The 17,754-nt window shown below is 38.3% G+C and overlaps 1 protein-coding gene across 2 annotated transcripts; it reads right to left on the bottom strand.

Annotated features, from left to right (window-relative positions):
* Nucleotides 1-256: 256 nt before the first annotated feature.
* On the bottom strand, nucleotides 257-16,354 carry AADAT (aminoadipate aminotransferase). 2 transcript variants are annotated; one of them, XM_053940579.1, is made up of 14 exons: nucleotides 16,297-16,354; nucleotides 15,341-15,409; nucleotides 13,519-13,687; nucleotides 12,367-12,499; nucleotides 11,616-11,690; nucleotides 10,099-10,308; nucleotides 9,523-9,588; nucleotides 8,271-8,353; nucleotides 6,937-7,033; nucleotides 6,064-6,125; nucleotides 3,732-3,796; nucleotides 3,142-3,248; nucleotides 2,407-2,508; nucleotides 257-1,178 (listed from the first exon to the last, which is right to left on the bottom strand). In XM_053940579.1, the coding sequence occupies exons 2-14, from the start codon at nucleotides 15,405-15,407 to the stop codon at nucleotides 1,137-1,139; spliced, it is 1,278 nt and encodes a 425-aa protein (XP_053796554.1). In that variant the 5' UTR covers nucleotides 15,408-15,409; nucleotides 16,297-16,354; the 3' UTR covers nucleotides 257-1,136. The 2 variants fall into 2 exon arrangements, with proteins under 2 accessions (XP_053796554.1, XP_053796555.1); XM_053940580.1 differs by lacking the exon at nucleotides 16,297-16,354 and adding an exon at nucleotides 16,247-16,281.
* Between the last annotated feature and the right edge of the window lie 1,400 nt (nucleotides 16,355-17,754).

Genomic DNA, 17,754 nt, shown 5'->3' with positions numbered 1-17,754 from the left:
TGAATGGCTAACTAGGTCCTTGAACAATGCTTTACTTTGAAATTCTGAATAGTTGCACATAAAGAAACAGCCATCTGATACTGGTGGAAAGTCACAGTGCTTTCATCCAAACAGTAAGTAAAACTGAAGTCACCAACCCAAATGGGGTTGTAGAATTAGAATTAGAAGCCTTGTAGAATTAGTTCAGTTGAAACTTTCTGAAGATTTTGTACCTGTTGCTGAGCATCAGATGTTTGGGATGACAATAACCAAGGGATAAGAGACTGAAACATTTCTTTATTTTTTCATTTTGTTTGCATCTGGCAGTGTCAGGGTAGTGTCCATTCCACCATGTCCCCTGTTCAGTTATTTACACTCTCCAGTCAAAACCACATCTGACTGAATAACCAAGAGTAGTTCCTTCAGTACATCCACATGCCTTGGCAAACCAGAGATTTTCTACAGGTACAGAGTAATTATTCACAGACTGAAAAAAAAAGCCAGCAATCAGAATACCTTTTACAAATTAGAGAATACCCTTGCAAATTACAAGGGACTTCAGTTTATTTGTAATCAAAGCCTCATTTTGCTGGATCAGTTTCAATTTTTTAACATAGTTACATCAGCTTTATCTGACAAAATTTCAGTAAAATTAAATACTAATCCTCAAATCATTAAAACTAGATGTCATACAGTAGGACAAGAATGGAAGTGACACATGAAACAATTCCAACATAAGATTTTGGAGGAATGTATCAGTTGAGATTAATAGTGAGAAGTAATAGTGGCTAACACAATCTCAAGTGCAACTTTCTAAGTAAATGATTTTTGTTTCCCAACTCAAATAGAAAACAAAAGTCAGAACAAAAATCAATTCAAATCTAACAAAACTATGGATTTTACAGAAAATAGAACATTTTGGTTTTGAGTATTTTAAATGTTTCTGAATTGGATAAATTTAGTAATGCAATGCCCTGTCAAAAAAAAAATAGGCAAATTGTTTTTCACTTTAATTTTCTAGTTTTCTTTTTTTAGTTGAAAAGATCTAAGGAAGCATCCACTGTATTGTGCTTGCTTATAAAGTGTTCTGATGAAATCCAAATGTTAATAAATATTTTCTGGAGATGATTTTTGTTACTGCAAGAGCTCTAGCTTTTTCACAAAGATTCTTTTATAAGGTCAGCCAGTCTCTTGAAGGCCTGCAATGAAAAATATTGTTCGCATTTATATTTCAGCATTACATGAATAGGGAACCCATGAAACCTGTAAAGCTACTAAAATTGCCCCAACCATATAGAATCAATATTTTATAATGTAAAGTTCTGCTGATATTCTCTCTTTTCCTTTTATAAGAATCATATATGGGCTTTGACTGCACAAAGCTTCCAATTCTCTCATAGAAAATAAAAGGCAGATATTTCTGAAACAGAAAAATGCATATATTGATGTTCAAAGGTTATTTGGAGTTCAGAAGTAACTTCTAACAAACTAGTGATCCCTGAAAGAGTATCTCTTCTAACTTAATATTACTGCCCGGGGACTCCAAAAGTGAAAAAAAGGAAGAACAGTTGAGTGGGGAAGCATATAAAAATACAGTTTGACTGTCAAAAATATGGTTATGAATAACTTCAACAAAGAAATAGGAAAAAATAGAAAAAGTACAGAAGAACTAAAAAGGCAATAGAATCACTTATCTGTTATAAGCCTTCACAACTGCGTAAAAGTACAACTACAAATACTGAACTGTTTCAAGCACCCCAATTAAATCAGTATTAAATCTGCTCAAAAAAATGTCTCCTATCTTTTCTCACACTGATTTTATAGATAGAGCCAAATAACATCAAAAATGCTCCTAAAACACATAAAAGATTAGTTCCTGATAATATCAGGAATAATAGTAAATATATAAAATAAATAAAATAATTAATAAATAAAACAATAAAACAATAAATAAATAAATAAAGCATGTATGTAAATTGTATGAAAGGAAAACAATAGTCTTTCTTACAAAGAATTGCCAACACACACAAAAAAAAAAAGAACACAGGTAATTCAATCTCAGAATTTCAGGAATCCAGAGTCTGAAAGATACATGATGCCTGCTAATGCTTAAGCAAATACTCTGGCTTCAGTAAAGCATTTATAAATAATGTCTGGGAAGTTTAAGTGTGAGACACTCTATGTATGACATAGAAAAATTCCAACTGGTCCTAAAAATTTGGTATCTTGCAGATCATTTGGATGAGTATCTTGCTTAAAGAACAGCTAACACTGCTGTGAAAGTACTGTTAGTACTTTGAGTACTGCTCAATCACCTACAGAATAAAACGTCTAACAATCAAGAAAAAATATAAGGAGAAGGATGTAAAAAATAAAGGAGCATTACTGCGTGAGAAACTGTCTTGATAAGAGTGTAAAAAATCTCACCAGATCCATCTGGGCAGGAGAAGGCAGAGAGAAGGAGGCTCTGACATAAGAACTAGGCTCTGAATTATCAATATTGAATGCTCCTCCAGGAACCAGTAATACCTACAAAAAAGTGAATAACCACACGGTTATTACCACTTCCACATTTTTAAAACACTATATTAAATTAAATTTGAGAAAGCTCAATGCTTACACACTTATAAGTGTGAACATGGTGTAACATACTGTTTTTTTTCTAAACAAGAAGACAAAAATATGCAATGTGTAACCAGACTTTTCATAATAAAACCAAAGGGTCTTCAGTTTTGGTTACCAGGTCTCGTTCATATCATCACAATGCTTAGAAGCACCTAGGGTGTAGCTTACTCAGTGCTGGATCTCATAAATTGGAGAAATAAACCCAAATTTAATGTCTTTCATTAAAATAAAATTGGTCAACATCCACCATATAGATAAATATGCATTATATATATATATATGATATACAATGGCATATTGTACCATATATTATATTGGTTTCAATTTAAGTAAACTGATAAAATATCAACATTTGAATAGAGTCATGAAAATATTTTGTTAATCAGTAACATGCCATAGTGCCTGACTTGCAGACTTAATGATGGTGCACAGCAAGTCCCCCTGCTTTTTTATATGTGCACATGTGGATAGATACAGATATTTTATCCCTCCCTTTTTTCATTTTAAGATCATAAGTCATTAAATCATATGTCATACTTCTTTCTTCAAAGCCTTTTCCATTATCAGCTGCTGTGTATCGGAAATACCCTTTATTTTGATCCATAAGAACATGCCAGCAGCAGGAGGGTACCATTCTGCCAAATCTGGAGACAGAGAGAGAGAAAATGGAATCAAGTAAGAAACTTATGCCCCACTTCTAATGCATACATCATAGATTCAGTGATGTTTTAGATTTGCTGATACAAACATTATTATCACTATTGCTATAGTGATTTTTTGTATCTTCTTTTAAGTTAAGGTCACTATTTCAGATATTTATTAAAGAAAGAGATTTTAAACACTGAAAGCATAAGAACATAATGAAGTGAAACATAGGTTCCTTGTAAAATTGCTTTAAATAGTAATGTGGTGAGCTTTTTTTTCATTATCATCTATCTCCCTGTCCCACCAGAAAGCATAAGAATGCAGCAATAGAGAATTTGTCCTGAGCTTAATATTTAATGCAATGGATTTGCTTATAGTGCTTATCTGTCACTTCAGTCAAGAGATGAACTTAAGTGATTTTTCTTGAGCACAAAGATGATAAATAGCCGGCAAAAAAGTGAGTATTTGTGCTGCACTCTGACCTTTTAACCACTTGTCAGCAGCAGTGAGCATTGCATCCCGCTGGATCCTGTAGAAGTCCACCACTCTGAAAGCAAATTATCAATTGAAAGTCATGACCTCATGTCCTTTCAGAGTCTATTTGTTTCTGAAGGCAGAAACAAAGCCTTTCTACTTGAACAACTCAAGTGCACGTTTAATAGAAATACAAGAATATCATAGATGGACACAACACAGTATACTGTGTGTATAAATATTTGTATACATATCCAAGAAATCTTTACTGCTTCACTACATCTCCAACAGAGCACTGATCAACCAGACAGAGGAAGTCCTTTGTGGCTGCTTCTTCAGCTTTACACATATCATAGAAACCTTTTACATATTACATCCATTCTGTCTATTATGGTAGTGGATATAAGTCCTGATAACAGTATTTACTGCACAAAGCACACACAATGAAGAAAATTAGGGACTTTAACATATGCAAAAGCACAGACTTAATATTTGTGCATTTGGGTTGAATTTGTTTAACAGGTATACATCTAAATGACATTTCACAAGGTAAAAACCAAATCATATGGTAAACCCATCACAACTATTTGACAGCTTCCCCTTTTCTAAACTTTTGAACCTATCTCCTTCATACTGTAAGTAAAACTTTTAAATAATTTAATCTCTTATTGGGAAAAAGGACCCTAACCCAAGTTTCACCATGGACAAGTCAGGTGCGGTGGCTTTTGTCAACATAAAATGACACAGCTGTGCAATGGAAGACACAAGAGAAATGCCTGATACTGAGTTCATAATTCAAATGCAAATGTGTTCCCATGTCTTGAGAAAACATCCTTAGTAATTTGCATAATTTACATAATTTTACATTTGTATTTTTAAAAATACTTTCTGAACCAATAGTTTTGATTTCTGGATGTATTTTATTACATCTGACACACAAACACCAAGACCTACAGAAACTTAAACAGTTTTGGGGCTCAGCTATATCTATTGCTACATTCTATATGAAGGAGTAAATCTCCTTTGTGCAGTTTTTGCTAAAATTGCAAATCCTATTACCATTTTAATTACATGCTGAAATAATAATGATTACTAAGTCGAAACCCAAAAATATAACTACTCCAAAAAACCAGACAATCTTCTACTCCAAAGCCTGATCTAACACCTCACCCTTGTACAAATGAAATCAGCTGGAAGAGACTGCAGTCAGCTGTGGGGCCTCATCAATAATGTTATAAAGCATTGCAGCTGCCCCACTGTAGCCCTATTTTCATTAGTTTAAGTGGAAGAACAGCCTTCAGGCTTCATAAGGCTGCCTTTTGACCTACAAAAAGAGGTAAGTGAAAAGATACGTTTGGGATTTATTTTTGAGAGTTGCTGAAAGTTGACCTAAAGTGTGGTCCAAGTTCCTTTGTGAGACTTATCTTTATATTCCTAAATCTTAAAACAAAGCAATGCTAAAGCTGGTGTGTCTGGTTTAGTTTTTTTTTTTTTATTTTATTTTTCAAATATTGCTGTTTACAGTATGAACATCAAGGGGACACAAGTGGCTGTTACAGTTAAATATAAGAACTTTTTGCATGTTTTGCTCATGTTGCTGTTACAAGCCTTTGCAGAGTGTAGCACACTCCTACTGAAGTGAGAAATTTGGGGCTCTAATGATATCCAAGTAGAGCATATAAAATGAGGCACTGACTGTCAAGAGAAACTATGCTCCTCCTGCATAATAAATGAAAACTAAATGTGTGTCAGTCAGTATGCAAGAAATATCTTGGGAGTTAGATGGTAGCCCAGTGCCCTCTCTCTAACAGAGGCATAGTTCAGGTAATGTTTAGTGTGTGTAGATGAACTTCACTGTTTTTCCATCAGTATCCACAATCAGGAGATCAAGGATAGCAAGAGTGTAAATTCATGCTAACTTAGTGAACTCCCTTTATAAAGGCTATGCTGACTCTCTCAATAGATTCTGTGCTCAGAGATCTCAGCTTTTGCTGTAGACCCTAATACTTTAGCAGGGATCTAAACTTTATTCACTGGCTTGAAGCTTCCAGGATCCCCTCAAGTTCCCTTCAGGTGGGAGCTGCATGATGTCTGTGGCAATGGATTGGCAGATTGTCTGCCTGGGGTGGTAGGTGACATGCCCTGACCTGCTTGTCTGCAACTTCACACTGTGTCTCTTCAGGGTTCTTGTGTGAACCCAACAGTCTTGGTGATGTGTCTGATCTATGTGGCCTAATACTGGTGCACCTCCTCTGACTTGTTTACCAGAAAGAATACTTGATGTAGGTAACAAGTAGCAGAATGACAGATGATGGGATTCAGCATAGGACATAACCCTACCTGTCTATATGCTCCAAGAAACCCTTTTGTCCCCATTGCTGAAGCAGCTGTGATATCATAATCTAAAGAAATAAAACACATCATCAGTACCATGTTTTAAACAGGACTGTTCCACAATCATCAGAAGATCCATAGCCAGATGAAGTATTCAACATTCCCCAGACATGAAATTGCATGCGGTGTCTCTTGGAGCCCCTTATAAACAGAGGTGCCAAGGTTATTACAGTCCATTTTACTGGTGTCTCCAAGGATCATGGCAGATTTTGGAAGCTGGGGTGAGGGGAGGGAAAAATGGATTAAGAGCTAAATATGATAACTGGGGAGAAAGAGGAAGGCAATATTGCTTTACCTTCCTGTCCACATCGGCCTCTCCGCTTTAACAGTGGCGAACTAACGGAGCTGGAAGACGGAAGCTGTATTTAGATGTGTTCTGTGTCTCCTTTCCTTATTACTAACCATAAAGGGGCTGTAGCTGTCAGCTTGCTTTGAAATGTCTTTGTGGGCTGCCAGTATTGTTTAATTGAAAAGTAGAATAAAAAATAATAAATGAGTGGTTTTTTTCATACCGTGCTTTACACTGAAGTTGTAAAAAACCTACCAGGAAGAGATAAAGTATTTCAAAACTTGTTTCTTGAAATCTGAGGGTTAAGGGATATCAGCTGTACTATCCATGCACTGAGACAACCCTCTAGCTCTGGTTCTGATTTCTGTGATGGTCTCTCTTCCTTTGGCAGAGCTGACAATGAAAGTGCATAAACAAAACTGCAGAAGTTAGAGCAACTGTAAAAGTACAAAGCTGTTTGCTTGTGGTATCTTATAACTTGGATATGTTGTCTTCTCTAAATACAATTCATTTGGTGGCTTGGTACTTGCCTGTGTGAAAGTGCTGGTGTGCATTGTTGACACCTGAATGTGTAGAACAACTCTGTCGATGAGAGGCTTGGGACCCGTCAGAAAACCTATTCGTAAACTGGAAACCAAACAAACAAAAAGTTACTACAGAAATGCAATGTACAATACTTTGTCTGAGTTATATGTGGGAAAACATGCAATAATTTTATTGATAGTTTAAGGATCTCTTATGCTTTAAAATTTATTTATATCTTAATACTGCCCTCAGGTTATACAATTTAGAAGCTGAATATCAAAGTCATGAAATAAAAACATTTAAGAGGTTTTAATGCTTATAGTAGCTTCTTAGTTATGAGGCTTCAGGACAAAATCTATGTTTGGAAGCTGTCCTCTGCAACCATAAAGATAACATGAATCAAAGGGAATGAAAGACAAGTTTTCCCATAATAAAAGATAATGAATGCTTAGACTTTATGACAAACAGCTAAATGGCAAATGGCTTTACTCTTTCACTCCCTTTCAGTACTGCAGAAGGAATGGAAAGTAGATCATTACTTATGCTTCAATTCTTATTACCCATCTTTACAGATTGGCTGAAGTTTTTATTTGAAGAAAAATGGAACCAGTAAACTCATATGTGTCTTTGGAAAAGATAATACTGTGTCGTGCCATTTTGTGGTGTCACTTCTGAAAATGCAATCACACTTAGTGTTATGTTGTCTCCTCCCTTTCTCTAGGATGGGTTATAATCCACTGGCTGCCAATGCAGAATTCACATTAATTTTTTATATCTATTAGGTTAACAGACAAAAGCAAGCTAAGAACCAAATACACTGACTTGTGTGAAATGGAAAACAGCCAAGTTGGTTCTTTTTCTGGCAGGTGGAAACAACCTGAAAGAACTGGAAGGCTAGATTTCAGTACAACCCTATGAGCAGTTTGTGAAGAATGATAGTTTCTTTTCTGTATTACAAGTTCAGGGAGTTTGCAGGAATAATAAGAGATAGATAAAAAGGGAAATGGAAAAAAGAAGAGAGAAAAGCTCCTAATAGTTCCAGGAACAGAGCTGGAATCCAGCATCTGTCTTTCTGCCTAGACGGTGCCTGCAAGAATGGGCTTCCTGGGGGGAGAGGCTTCAGAATCTGCATCAGAAGAGAAACAGAACCTGGAGTAAAATGACTGTTGAGAGATTACATGAAAAGTGAGTAGACTGTGAAAAGCCATTGATTCAGAAGTTCATTCCAGAAGTGAATAGTTAGTAAATGAGAAAACACTATGACATGTCTCATCACTTCATATGAAGTCTTGCATCTTAACTGAATAGGCAACACTAAGTGGTCTGCAGCTGGCCTTACCCAGATGAGAGAAATTTAGAGAAAGAGTCGGTCCTGATAACTCGGCCATCCACATCCATTGAGAGGAAAGTTGGAGCCCATGGCTTGGAATAAAAAATAAAAAAATGAAATTCAAGGTGCTAGTAAGGATTGTAATGGAATTATTTTCTTTACTAGGAAGATACAATTCATTTCTCAAATGCAAATTCCAAGGAAAACATTGCAGTAACTTGCTGAACAAGTGATTGCTCAGCTTAGCTTTCTGAGATGTGATTACAATATTCTGTTAATATCTTCAAGAAATCAGCTTTGTTATTTTTTGATGATTACTTAGCCCACTGTTCAGCACACAAGTGTTCAGTTTAAGTATTGGTATGATGCTATAAGAAGGAGAGAGAAATAATGATTTTTCTGCCAAGATTTCTTGTGGAGTAAAGAGGTACTGAAATTTCTAAAATAGAGCCTTGTAGCATTTTGCTTTGCTATATTAAAAAATGAAATCAGAAGATATGACCAAATTGTGAAGATCTGAGTCCAGCATACTTTTTCCTTATCAAGAATTCTGTTTTTACACCACCTCCCCTACATTTTCTTACAAAGCTTCACAATACTATTCAATTGGTAAGTGAGGCAGTTTTATTGCCTCCTTCCATAAAAACATAGTTCAAAAGAGAAAATGCTGACCTTTATCTTCTACCAATGTTCTAGTGCTTTGTAAGACCTGTTTTGATTTCTGAAATTAGGTACTTTTAAAGACTGACTAACTTTAGATTCACGTATGAAATTTGCAGAAAATTTACACGAAGGGATGCTGCCTATCCAGCAGCACTATATGTGGTACCTGGGAGAACTCCCAGTTTCTCCAAAAGGCAAAAGGATAAAAATGGGGTATAACAGATGCAGAATAGGCAGTCTTCTGCTGAATGAAAGAAGAGACAGGGAGAAAGGAACATTAAGAGACTGCAAATTTCAAGTGCTGCTTCAATGACATACTTGCTTTGCTCTGAATGCAGTCTTCATCATTTTCTGATTACTGAAAAATTCTATCCTGTACGAGGCTTGAGAAATTTGAACCACTAATTAACAGGATATAAAATACCACAAAGGGGAAAATTACTGAAAAAGTACAGACTGTGAGGCCTACAACTGCTTTGGTAGGACATGAACAAGAAGCATGCAGTAAGATCCAGGGCTCAAACCTTAGTTCTCTTGTGAAACCTCAGTTTCTCCCCAGAAAATAAGGTATTACTAAGGATTATGGAAGAAAAATTACCTTTTCAAATTGAAGAAAGTAGTAAGGATCATCTTCTATTATGAGAAAATCATATTTTCTTGCAAGCTAAATAAATTAATAAAAAGTAACAAAAGGAATAAAAGTTAAACACATGGCAAATTCAGTCAGGTGTTTTTTTTAACCAGAATCATATTATGATTCTATTGATTGAACATTCATTATATAGAATGATGAGAAGTCTTCAAGTGCCCAATTCAGATATCAAAAAATTGTAAGAGTAATCATGGTACCTGTAGTACATGGACCCTTGTATGCAACTGAAGCTCTGTTCTATGTGGCATTCAAACTGTGCAGACAACATGCAATAAGCCCAGTTAGAAGCCCATGGCAAAGGTATCACCTGCCAGTGGGCTACCATTGAAAAACAATTTACCTAAGACATAGTCTACCTCTGAAGAGCTGTTCTGATAGAGATTCTGCTAGAAGCAAGTTCTAGGAGGAATGTCTACTGGACCAATAATGGGCCCAAATACCAAACATGGGTACCTTCAACTGAAACAAGACTGATATTTATCTATTTCTACCTACAAGGTTCACAAGAGCATAGCTCCATACCTGGTAAATCTCCTTTTTGCGCTCTGTGGTCAGCGAGTTGCCAGTTGGGTTGCATCCATTCGGAATAGTGTACAGGAATTTGGGGAGGTGATTGCTACGATTTTTTACATCCTCTGGGCTCCAAGCAGACAGAATTTCTTTTAAAGCTTTTGGAATAATGCCATGTTGGTCACTAGGAATACTAATTATATTACAACCCAAAGGTCTCAGCTGTTGATAGAAGGAACAAAACTGTCATAATTGTGTAATTCAAAAGCCTTCCTTTTGTCACTGGCACCATAACATTTCATCAATACAAAATCCTTCTTTTTGATTTTATAGATATCTCAAGCTCCATTTGCTCATGAGTCAAATAAAAGTTTGCCTGAATTTGCTGTAAGGCTTGTCAAACTTAGCACATTAGTCTTTATTTGTTCTACTAAGTCAACTCAGAGGAAATGGCAAGTCCTATGTTCAATTGCTGCTCTTCTGTAGGAAATCAGATTTGGTTTTTCAAGCGGAAAGGGAGTTTGTAAATCTGAACTGTTCTCTCAGGACTTCTCATGCTCTCACCACAGACAGTTAAGGTCACAGCACCTTTGTTTCCTACTGACAATTTATGCTCTACTTTGGTGGAAATGTCAGAGCTTTAAGCTACTCTTCCCTGACAAAGGGCAAAGAATCTGTTCTCTCAACAGATATATTCAGCAATATAAAGGAGAATGAAATGATGCTACTGCAGTGATATGTTGACAGCAGTATGAAAAAATATAGGTAAAATACCAATGAAAAATCTTGCTGTTTCTTCTCTGTGGAATTTCAATTTGTACCAAGTAGTGCTCTGCATTTTTAGGTAAAACTGCAAGCTGCTGCATTGTCAAAATATACTCCTAAAGAAGTACAGCTGATTAGATTATATATTCAAATTTAGGACAGTAAGCAATAACAATTTATTTTGATGCAAGGGGGGTCAACTGAATTTGTGGTGTATTTATTCTAACCCTTCTTGCAGGTCTTATATATTTTGAGCTGACATTTAATTTTATACTGATTAAACTACTTTTCAGAAGTAAACTTTGCTGCTATTGTATAGTTCTCACTAATTAATATCTTCATACTCATATATGAGTGTTTCAGTATATATTCCAGGATTATACTATTTATAGCCATTGTATACTCTGATCATGAAATATTTCAGGTAAACATACTGACACCCAATTGTTATAAATTTAATTCAACCAAACTAGGTCCTGATGGCTTTCTTTCTAGTCCCATATGTGATCTTAGCCCTTGAATGAACTAGTGTTTGGAAGAGGAACTTCAAATAGCTTTCATAGAACTTTTAGTAGAAAACCTTCTATGAGTTAATATTTATGAACTTAACTGGCTGGACACTAAAATCTTGAGTCTTAGATATGTTTTTATGGCAAAACCAGACAGTGTTTATAAGACTGCAGAACAGGCACTGAATAGAGCCTAAACTGCTGTTTAGTTCAAATATAACATTCACGATGTTTTGTAGCTAAGGAATAACTTACAGCTGCTAGTGTGCCCGCGTATGTGGGTGCATCCAAAAGGATGTTGTCTCCAGGATTAATGAGCATTTCAAACACCTGCAAAAGAAAAGATTCTGTTTTAAAGATTGTTCAGTTTTTGGACATGTGTTTCATATTTTTGACTTCTTAGTGGGATTAAAAATCTTGATTAGATACTACTAATTCCCTAACCCTATAATTATCCTGTCTTTGAGAAAGGCAACAAACAGATGAAAAATCTGCTTTAGAGCCAAATTAAGATAGGTTACCAACTTGACATGGAAAGACAGTGTTCTGAAGCACCCTTTCTACTGTATAAGTTATAGAAAGAAACAACTAAACAGCAGTGAGAGTGGACTGGAAAGGGTAATTATTTTGGGAAATAAAACCCCCCCAAAATCAGGAAGTAAAAGTGAGAAGAAACATATTTAAAATAGAATTATGGTAAAATATCATCTATGCACTTATTATTGCACTACTTGAGTAACACACCTTATAGTGTGTTTTCTACACAGACTCTTTGGTTACCTGAACTTCCATGCAGTCCTGACAGTCTAGAATGCCACTCCAATTTTAATTTCCTTTATCTTGTACATGAACCTAGAGTAATTCATATCTATGGAGAAAGAGTACATGAAACTGTACCCTGCATATAGTTATAGAAGGCACTTAATGCTGAATATAGCTGAGCTAATGGAAGAATAAACATCTGTCTGAATGAAATGCTTCTAACACATGAATCTTTTGGTCTTACTTTACACAAGCCTTCCTGGCTGCCAGTTGTGACACACACTTCCATCTGTCCTTGCTCAGGACTGTAATTGGCTGTGGGAGGATTATGTAAGTTCCGCTGGAAATCTTTTAGCCAAGACAACAGTTCTGGAATCCTGAAACAGAACCAGAAGGCATATCTAAGACCTTATATAGGCCAAAGCTAGCCTGTTCCTCTAAATCCTTACCAAATCTAGCATGCAGTCCTGAGTTTCATCTCAGCTGTCACACAGATACACTTAGATGCAATTGCTATGACTGCTTTATCAAATTAAGAAAATGAGATGGGCACCTGTGGTCCATACACCAAATCATCATAGTGAAATCTGGGCAGAAATTATTTGCCAAGGATGAAACAGGGTGGAGGCTGAACAATACTCACTCCTCGAAATGATCATTCTATACTTGAATGTGGCAGTGTGACAAAGTTCTTAATGCTGCTTGTAACCTGCTGCAGATTACAAGGATTTCTAAAACATGTTTTCCAAAAAATGTCTTAAGATCTTGTAGGATGTTCACAAATGGCTGGTTCATTTAAATATTAAGAAAAGTTTTACCTGATGCCCCATGTGTCTCTGTAGGTACCCAAGTATTTTTGCAAACATGTCCTCACAGTGCTGTTGTCTGAGAAGTTTACATGAGCACTAAAGCAATATAATGATATGCAATTTTTGTACCAAAAATGACAATTCTATAAATACCTCCACTCAACTACCACAAGTCCTACATACGGACTTTAGTATATGGTGCCAAATGAAAAGAAATACTCCAAAACATAGAAACTATGTGTTGTAATGCAGTATCTTTTAAATAATATCTGATTTGGGTGTCTGGAATCTCAAATACGAATAGCTAGGAAATGCTCTGGCTTAAAAAATACTAGCGATTAGGGTTTTAAGTGATTTAAGTGATTTTTTTTTTCTTTTTACATAACTCGTTGCAAACTTTTCCACTGGAACTCAAATGTAAATAGTGACGCAAATTGAAAAAAAAAATGGTTTTGGGAAGAGCCTATTTTTTGAAAAAAAAGGGCTTTTTGAACAGGTTTTAAAAACACAGGTGACTTAATGCAATAAAGGATATTATGATCCTTAGCTTCTGGTGTCTTGAAATGCAAGCAGCTGTGGACAGATACCCTGCTGAAGCTGAGTACTGGAGAGCTCTCTTCATCAGATCTTCCCCAATCTCAATAGGTGTTCCATGTCCAATGTCAACAGTTGCCCTCTTAAATGGAAAAAGATTAGGATTTGGTGCCCCTCCAGCCAGAGAGATGAGAGATGGAGGAGACTTCTGCATCAATTCAGCTAGAGTAAAAGGAAACCACTTTGGTTACAATTTTATTATTATAATAGTGATCATATCCTTTAATCAATATTTAATAATGGCCCAGAAAACTTGTTCTATTTTTCAATTTACTTGTTTAGCTATCATGAATTAAAAAGGATAACTCTTCTTAAACTCAGCTTTCTGCTTGGATTAAATAGGTGTTTGGGGGCCCCAGGAAGGAGATACTGTTAGGACAGACTAAAAAAATAATTTTAAGTTAAAAAAGCTATTTGGAATTTATTTTGAAATAATCTGGACAGTTCTATTATAAAAACTGTCATGACTGATGTCTTTTGAGCTTCAAGAATTTAAAATCTAAATGATATTCTGTTTAGACTGACTTGAAAAGAATGGCTTTGTTTTTTGTTCTGTTTTTCATTCAGTTTCACTTCAGCTGGTCTGGCAGCTATACTGACAGATGATTATAGCTTTTCTATAAGGGAATGGAAATATTTCTGGCAGCACAGTTTTAGCGGCAAAGGCCCTGTGTAAGTAATTTGATATGAAGAAAATCTTAATTCCTGCTTTTAAGTCACAGTTTCACAACCATTCAGATCCAATCTATGTAGTGCAGACCAGACCTTAATCCAGCAAGGGCACTTGATTGCATTAAATCTAAGAATTCACAATGTGGCATTCATGCTGGCTTGGCAGTTTTACATCAGATAAGAGAGGACAGATGACACCAGATCTGACTTAAAAGTGGCCTGTTACTGAGTTTATTTTCCAGTATTATTAGCAGACTTGAACATGGGGAGTTAATTCTTATCAGTTATTTCACCAGCTTGTGTTATGCCTGTGACTTTTGGCCTGGTAAAGAGAGATTTACTTTGTCATCAAAACTGTAGGCTCAGTTATGTCTTTCTACAGGAACTGTGCTGCTTAATACTTTTGCTATGATGCATATTAATGTATCACGTGAAAAAGAGGCTGCCTGGAGTGAACTGCATGACTGAGCTGTACCTGTATGAAGCATTTTAAGCAGTACAGCAAATGCCAACCCCTTACCAAGAGGGGAAATTGACCCCTGAAGGCTTAACTAGTGATTTATGTCTCATGCTTGGATTCTGTCAGGTCTCTGTGGGTTTCAACTGAGTAAACAAGTAGGCAGTTAAGCTTCTCCATCTGTCACATGGAAGACAATGTAATGTTGTAGCCTAAAGATAGATTAATATGGAAAAGGAAAGTGTAGTGATACTGAGAGAGTGGGGGTGCTGAGGCATTTATGGATATGAACAGGATTCTGGAAAATGAGGTGGAAATAAACATTCTGGGACTGAATTTCAAGTCAACTAGCAGTTGCTTGTTCCTGGACACACAACATAAACTCAGTTGCAAACAGTGCCAAAAGCCTGGGTTCAGAAACAGTGGCAGAGACTTTTCAAACACTTGTTAAAATGGTAATACTAATTTGTTTGTCTGGATGGGTTTCTGAAATGTTCAAGGTTATTCACTTTATTTTTCTCTATACCTGCTTGGCATCTCTGCTTGACCAAAGTCATGTTGCTTTGTCAGCTTACAGCATGGTTTTCTTTCAAACCTTTTAAAGTCTTAAGCCATGATACTCCAGTACAGACCAGAACGTAGAATGATTCTTTCAGAGAAACTGGGAAGAAGGGACATGTACTCACTCAGCAGTCTTATTGGAGATGCTTTTCTTGCTGCACTCACAGTGGTGATAAACCTAGAATAATTCATATCTATGGAGAAAGAATAATTAGTTGGACATGAAGCTAGAAAAGGGAATAAGATGTGCTATATGCTTTTAGTATGTGCATCTCCCACAAGTAATGCTTTTGATCTGGGTAATTTGTAGTATGCCAGTGAGCAGGAAAAAGCCCCTTTACTGTCAGCTCTGGAGTCTTAACAGCAAATTACAAATCTGAAGATTTGATGGAACTTAAACAACCATCAGCTCTTTTCATTTAATGAGAATCCAGCTTTATTTACTTGTATTAAGCACTGCATTTGAAGTGCTTTTAGGATTGCAAGCCATCGTTATAAGTCACAACACTTGTCAAGTTAGAGGTGGGGTTTTTTTTGGAAAGGATAATTAAGAACGTCTTTCAAATGTATCTGATGAGTGATTTCCTCCTTTTCCCTGGTGTTCATAGAGTTCACTATCCAGTGGCTAGTGAACTACAGTCCAGAAGGAAGCCCGAAGGCCTGGAAAGGCCACAAGAAGGCATCTCCTTCAAAGGGAAACAATCAGAGAAATGAAATGGAAGGGTAAAGAGCAGCCACAGCAACACGCATGTGCCGGCAGTTACTAGAAACGATCTACCGAGCAAGGCCGCTTTGAAAAAACACATCTCGTGCTTCCCTAAGACCTCCCTTAACTTCGCTCCCCCAGCAGCCCGGCACAGGCGCGGTGCTGCCTGTGCACAAGGGGGGACTGGGGTTGTGTTTTAAGGGATAGCTGAGCGCCGCTTCGCCGTCCTCCCCGGGGCGATCCCGAGACACCCCCCTGTTGCCCACACATCCCCAGCTCCCCCGGAGGGAACACCGAGCCCCCATGGCCATCCCGAGCTCACGACCGGCGCCGTCCCGCTGTGTGGAGGGTTCGGTGGCGGCCGCGGGCACCTACCGGCGGAGGGCGCGGGGCAGGGCGGGCAGCGGCGGCCCCGCTGTGGGCGTGTGTGCGCCGGGCCGGGCCCCGCTGTGGGCGTGTGTGGGCCGGGCCGGCCCGGGCGGGGAACAGACACGGGGCCCTGGCAGCGCTGCGGGCAGCGCGGATCGGAAAGCTGTCCTGTGCGGGTCCGTGCGAAAGCCCTAAGATGAGCGGCTTCCTCACCGGCTCCGTCTGTGTAGTGCCAGCGAAGCGAGGGCTGGAGCCCGATAGTGCGGGGAGAGGCGGGGGCAGCCGGGCAGGAGGCACCGCCGGGGGCTGGGCAGCCCCGGGTGCGGGCAGGACCCACAGCGGCGGGGCGAAGCACGGGCTGGTGGTGGGGGAAAACGGAGAATCACAGAATGGTTTGGCTTAGAAGGGACCTTCAAGATGATCTAGTTCCAACTCCTCTGCCACGGGCGGGGACGCCTTCCCCTAGACCAGGTTGCTCCGAGTTCCATCCAACATGGCATTGAACGCTTTCGGGGTGGGGCATCCAGAACTTCTCTGGGAAACTATGGCAGCGTCTCATCACCCTCGCAGTTAAGAATTTCTTCCTATTATCCAGTCTAAACCTACTCTTTCTGAATTTGAAGCCATTCCCACCGTTGGGACATCACACCCAGCCATTGGCAGGTGTTAAAAGTCCCTCTCCAGCGCTCTTGTACCCCCCTTGGAGTACTGGAAGGTGCTCTAAGGCGTCTCTGGAGTCTTCAGTTGAATGACCCCAATACTTTCAGACTGTCTTCATAGAAGAGGTGCTCCAGCCTTCATGCCACTCCTCTGCCCTTGCTCCAACAGGTCATAACCTTTCCCGTGCTGGGAGCACTCTGGATGGGAGGTCCCGTAACAGTGGAGTGAAAGGGCAGAACCACCTCCCTCATAATGGTAATGGTCACACTTTAATCAACTTTATGATATTTCCACCAGAGGTTTTGCTCATAAAAGGAAACAAAGTTTGATGTGTGACATCTGTAGGTGATTTTTTCCCCCACAGATGAGTAGGGTCAGTGGAAGGAAAAGCAGGAGCGTGGTGTGACGTGTTCCTCCTTGCTGGGTGTCACATGCTGTTGCTTGTGCAGCACATGTAAGTGGCGGTGTAGCTGCTGCTGCTGCTTAGAAAGGTGCAGAGACACAGTGTAATTTTCTAGTCATGGCTTTGGACTCCAGCACTCTGGGGTTGCCGTGGCCCTTGCTCCTGAGTGCGAAATGCTAGAAAGGGGTCTAGGTGTAAAGTAGTCTGAAGGAAACCAGTGCAAGATCAGCTGTGCTTTGCAGCATATAGGTCTTTGTAGTTAACTTGGAGGCAGGAGCATTTCTAGGCATTTAATTCAGGAAAGCACCAGGCTTTACTGTGCCCAGTGCTCAAAGTATGTTTTAGATAGAACCTTCCAAAACTTGCTGAAGGCAAAGCTGAGGTATGAGAGCAAAATGTCT

This window comes from Vidua chalybeata, chromosome 4 (assembly GCF_026979565.1).
Source record: "Vidua chalybeata isolate OUT-0048 chromosome 4, bVidCha1 merged haplotype, whole genome shotgun sequence".
Lineage (NCBI taxonomy): Eukaryota > Metazoa > Chordata > Aves > Passeriformes > Viduidae > Vidua > Vidua chalybeata.
The sequence above is the reverse complement of the archived record's forward strand: the minus strand, read 5'-3'. Positions and strand labels throughout refer to the sequence as shown.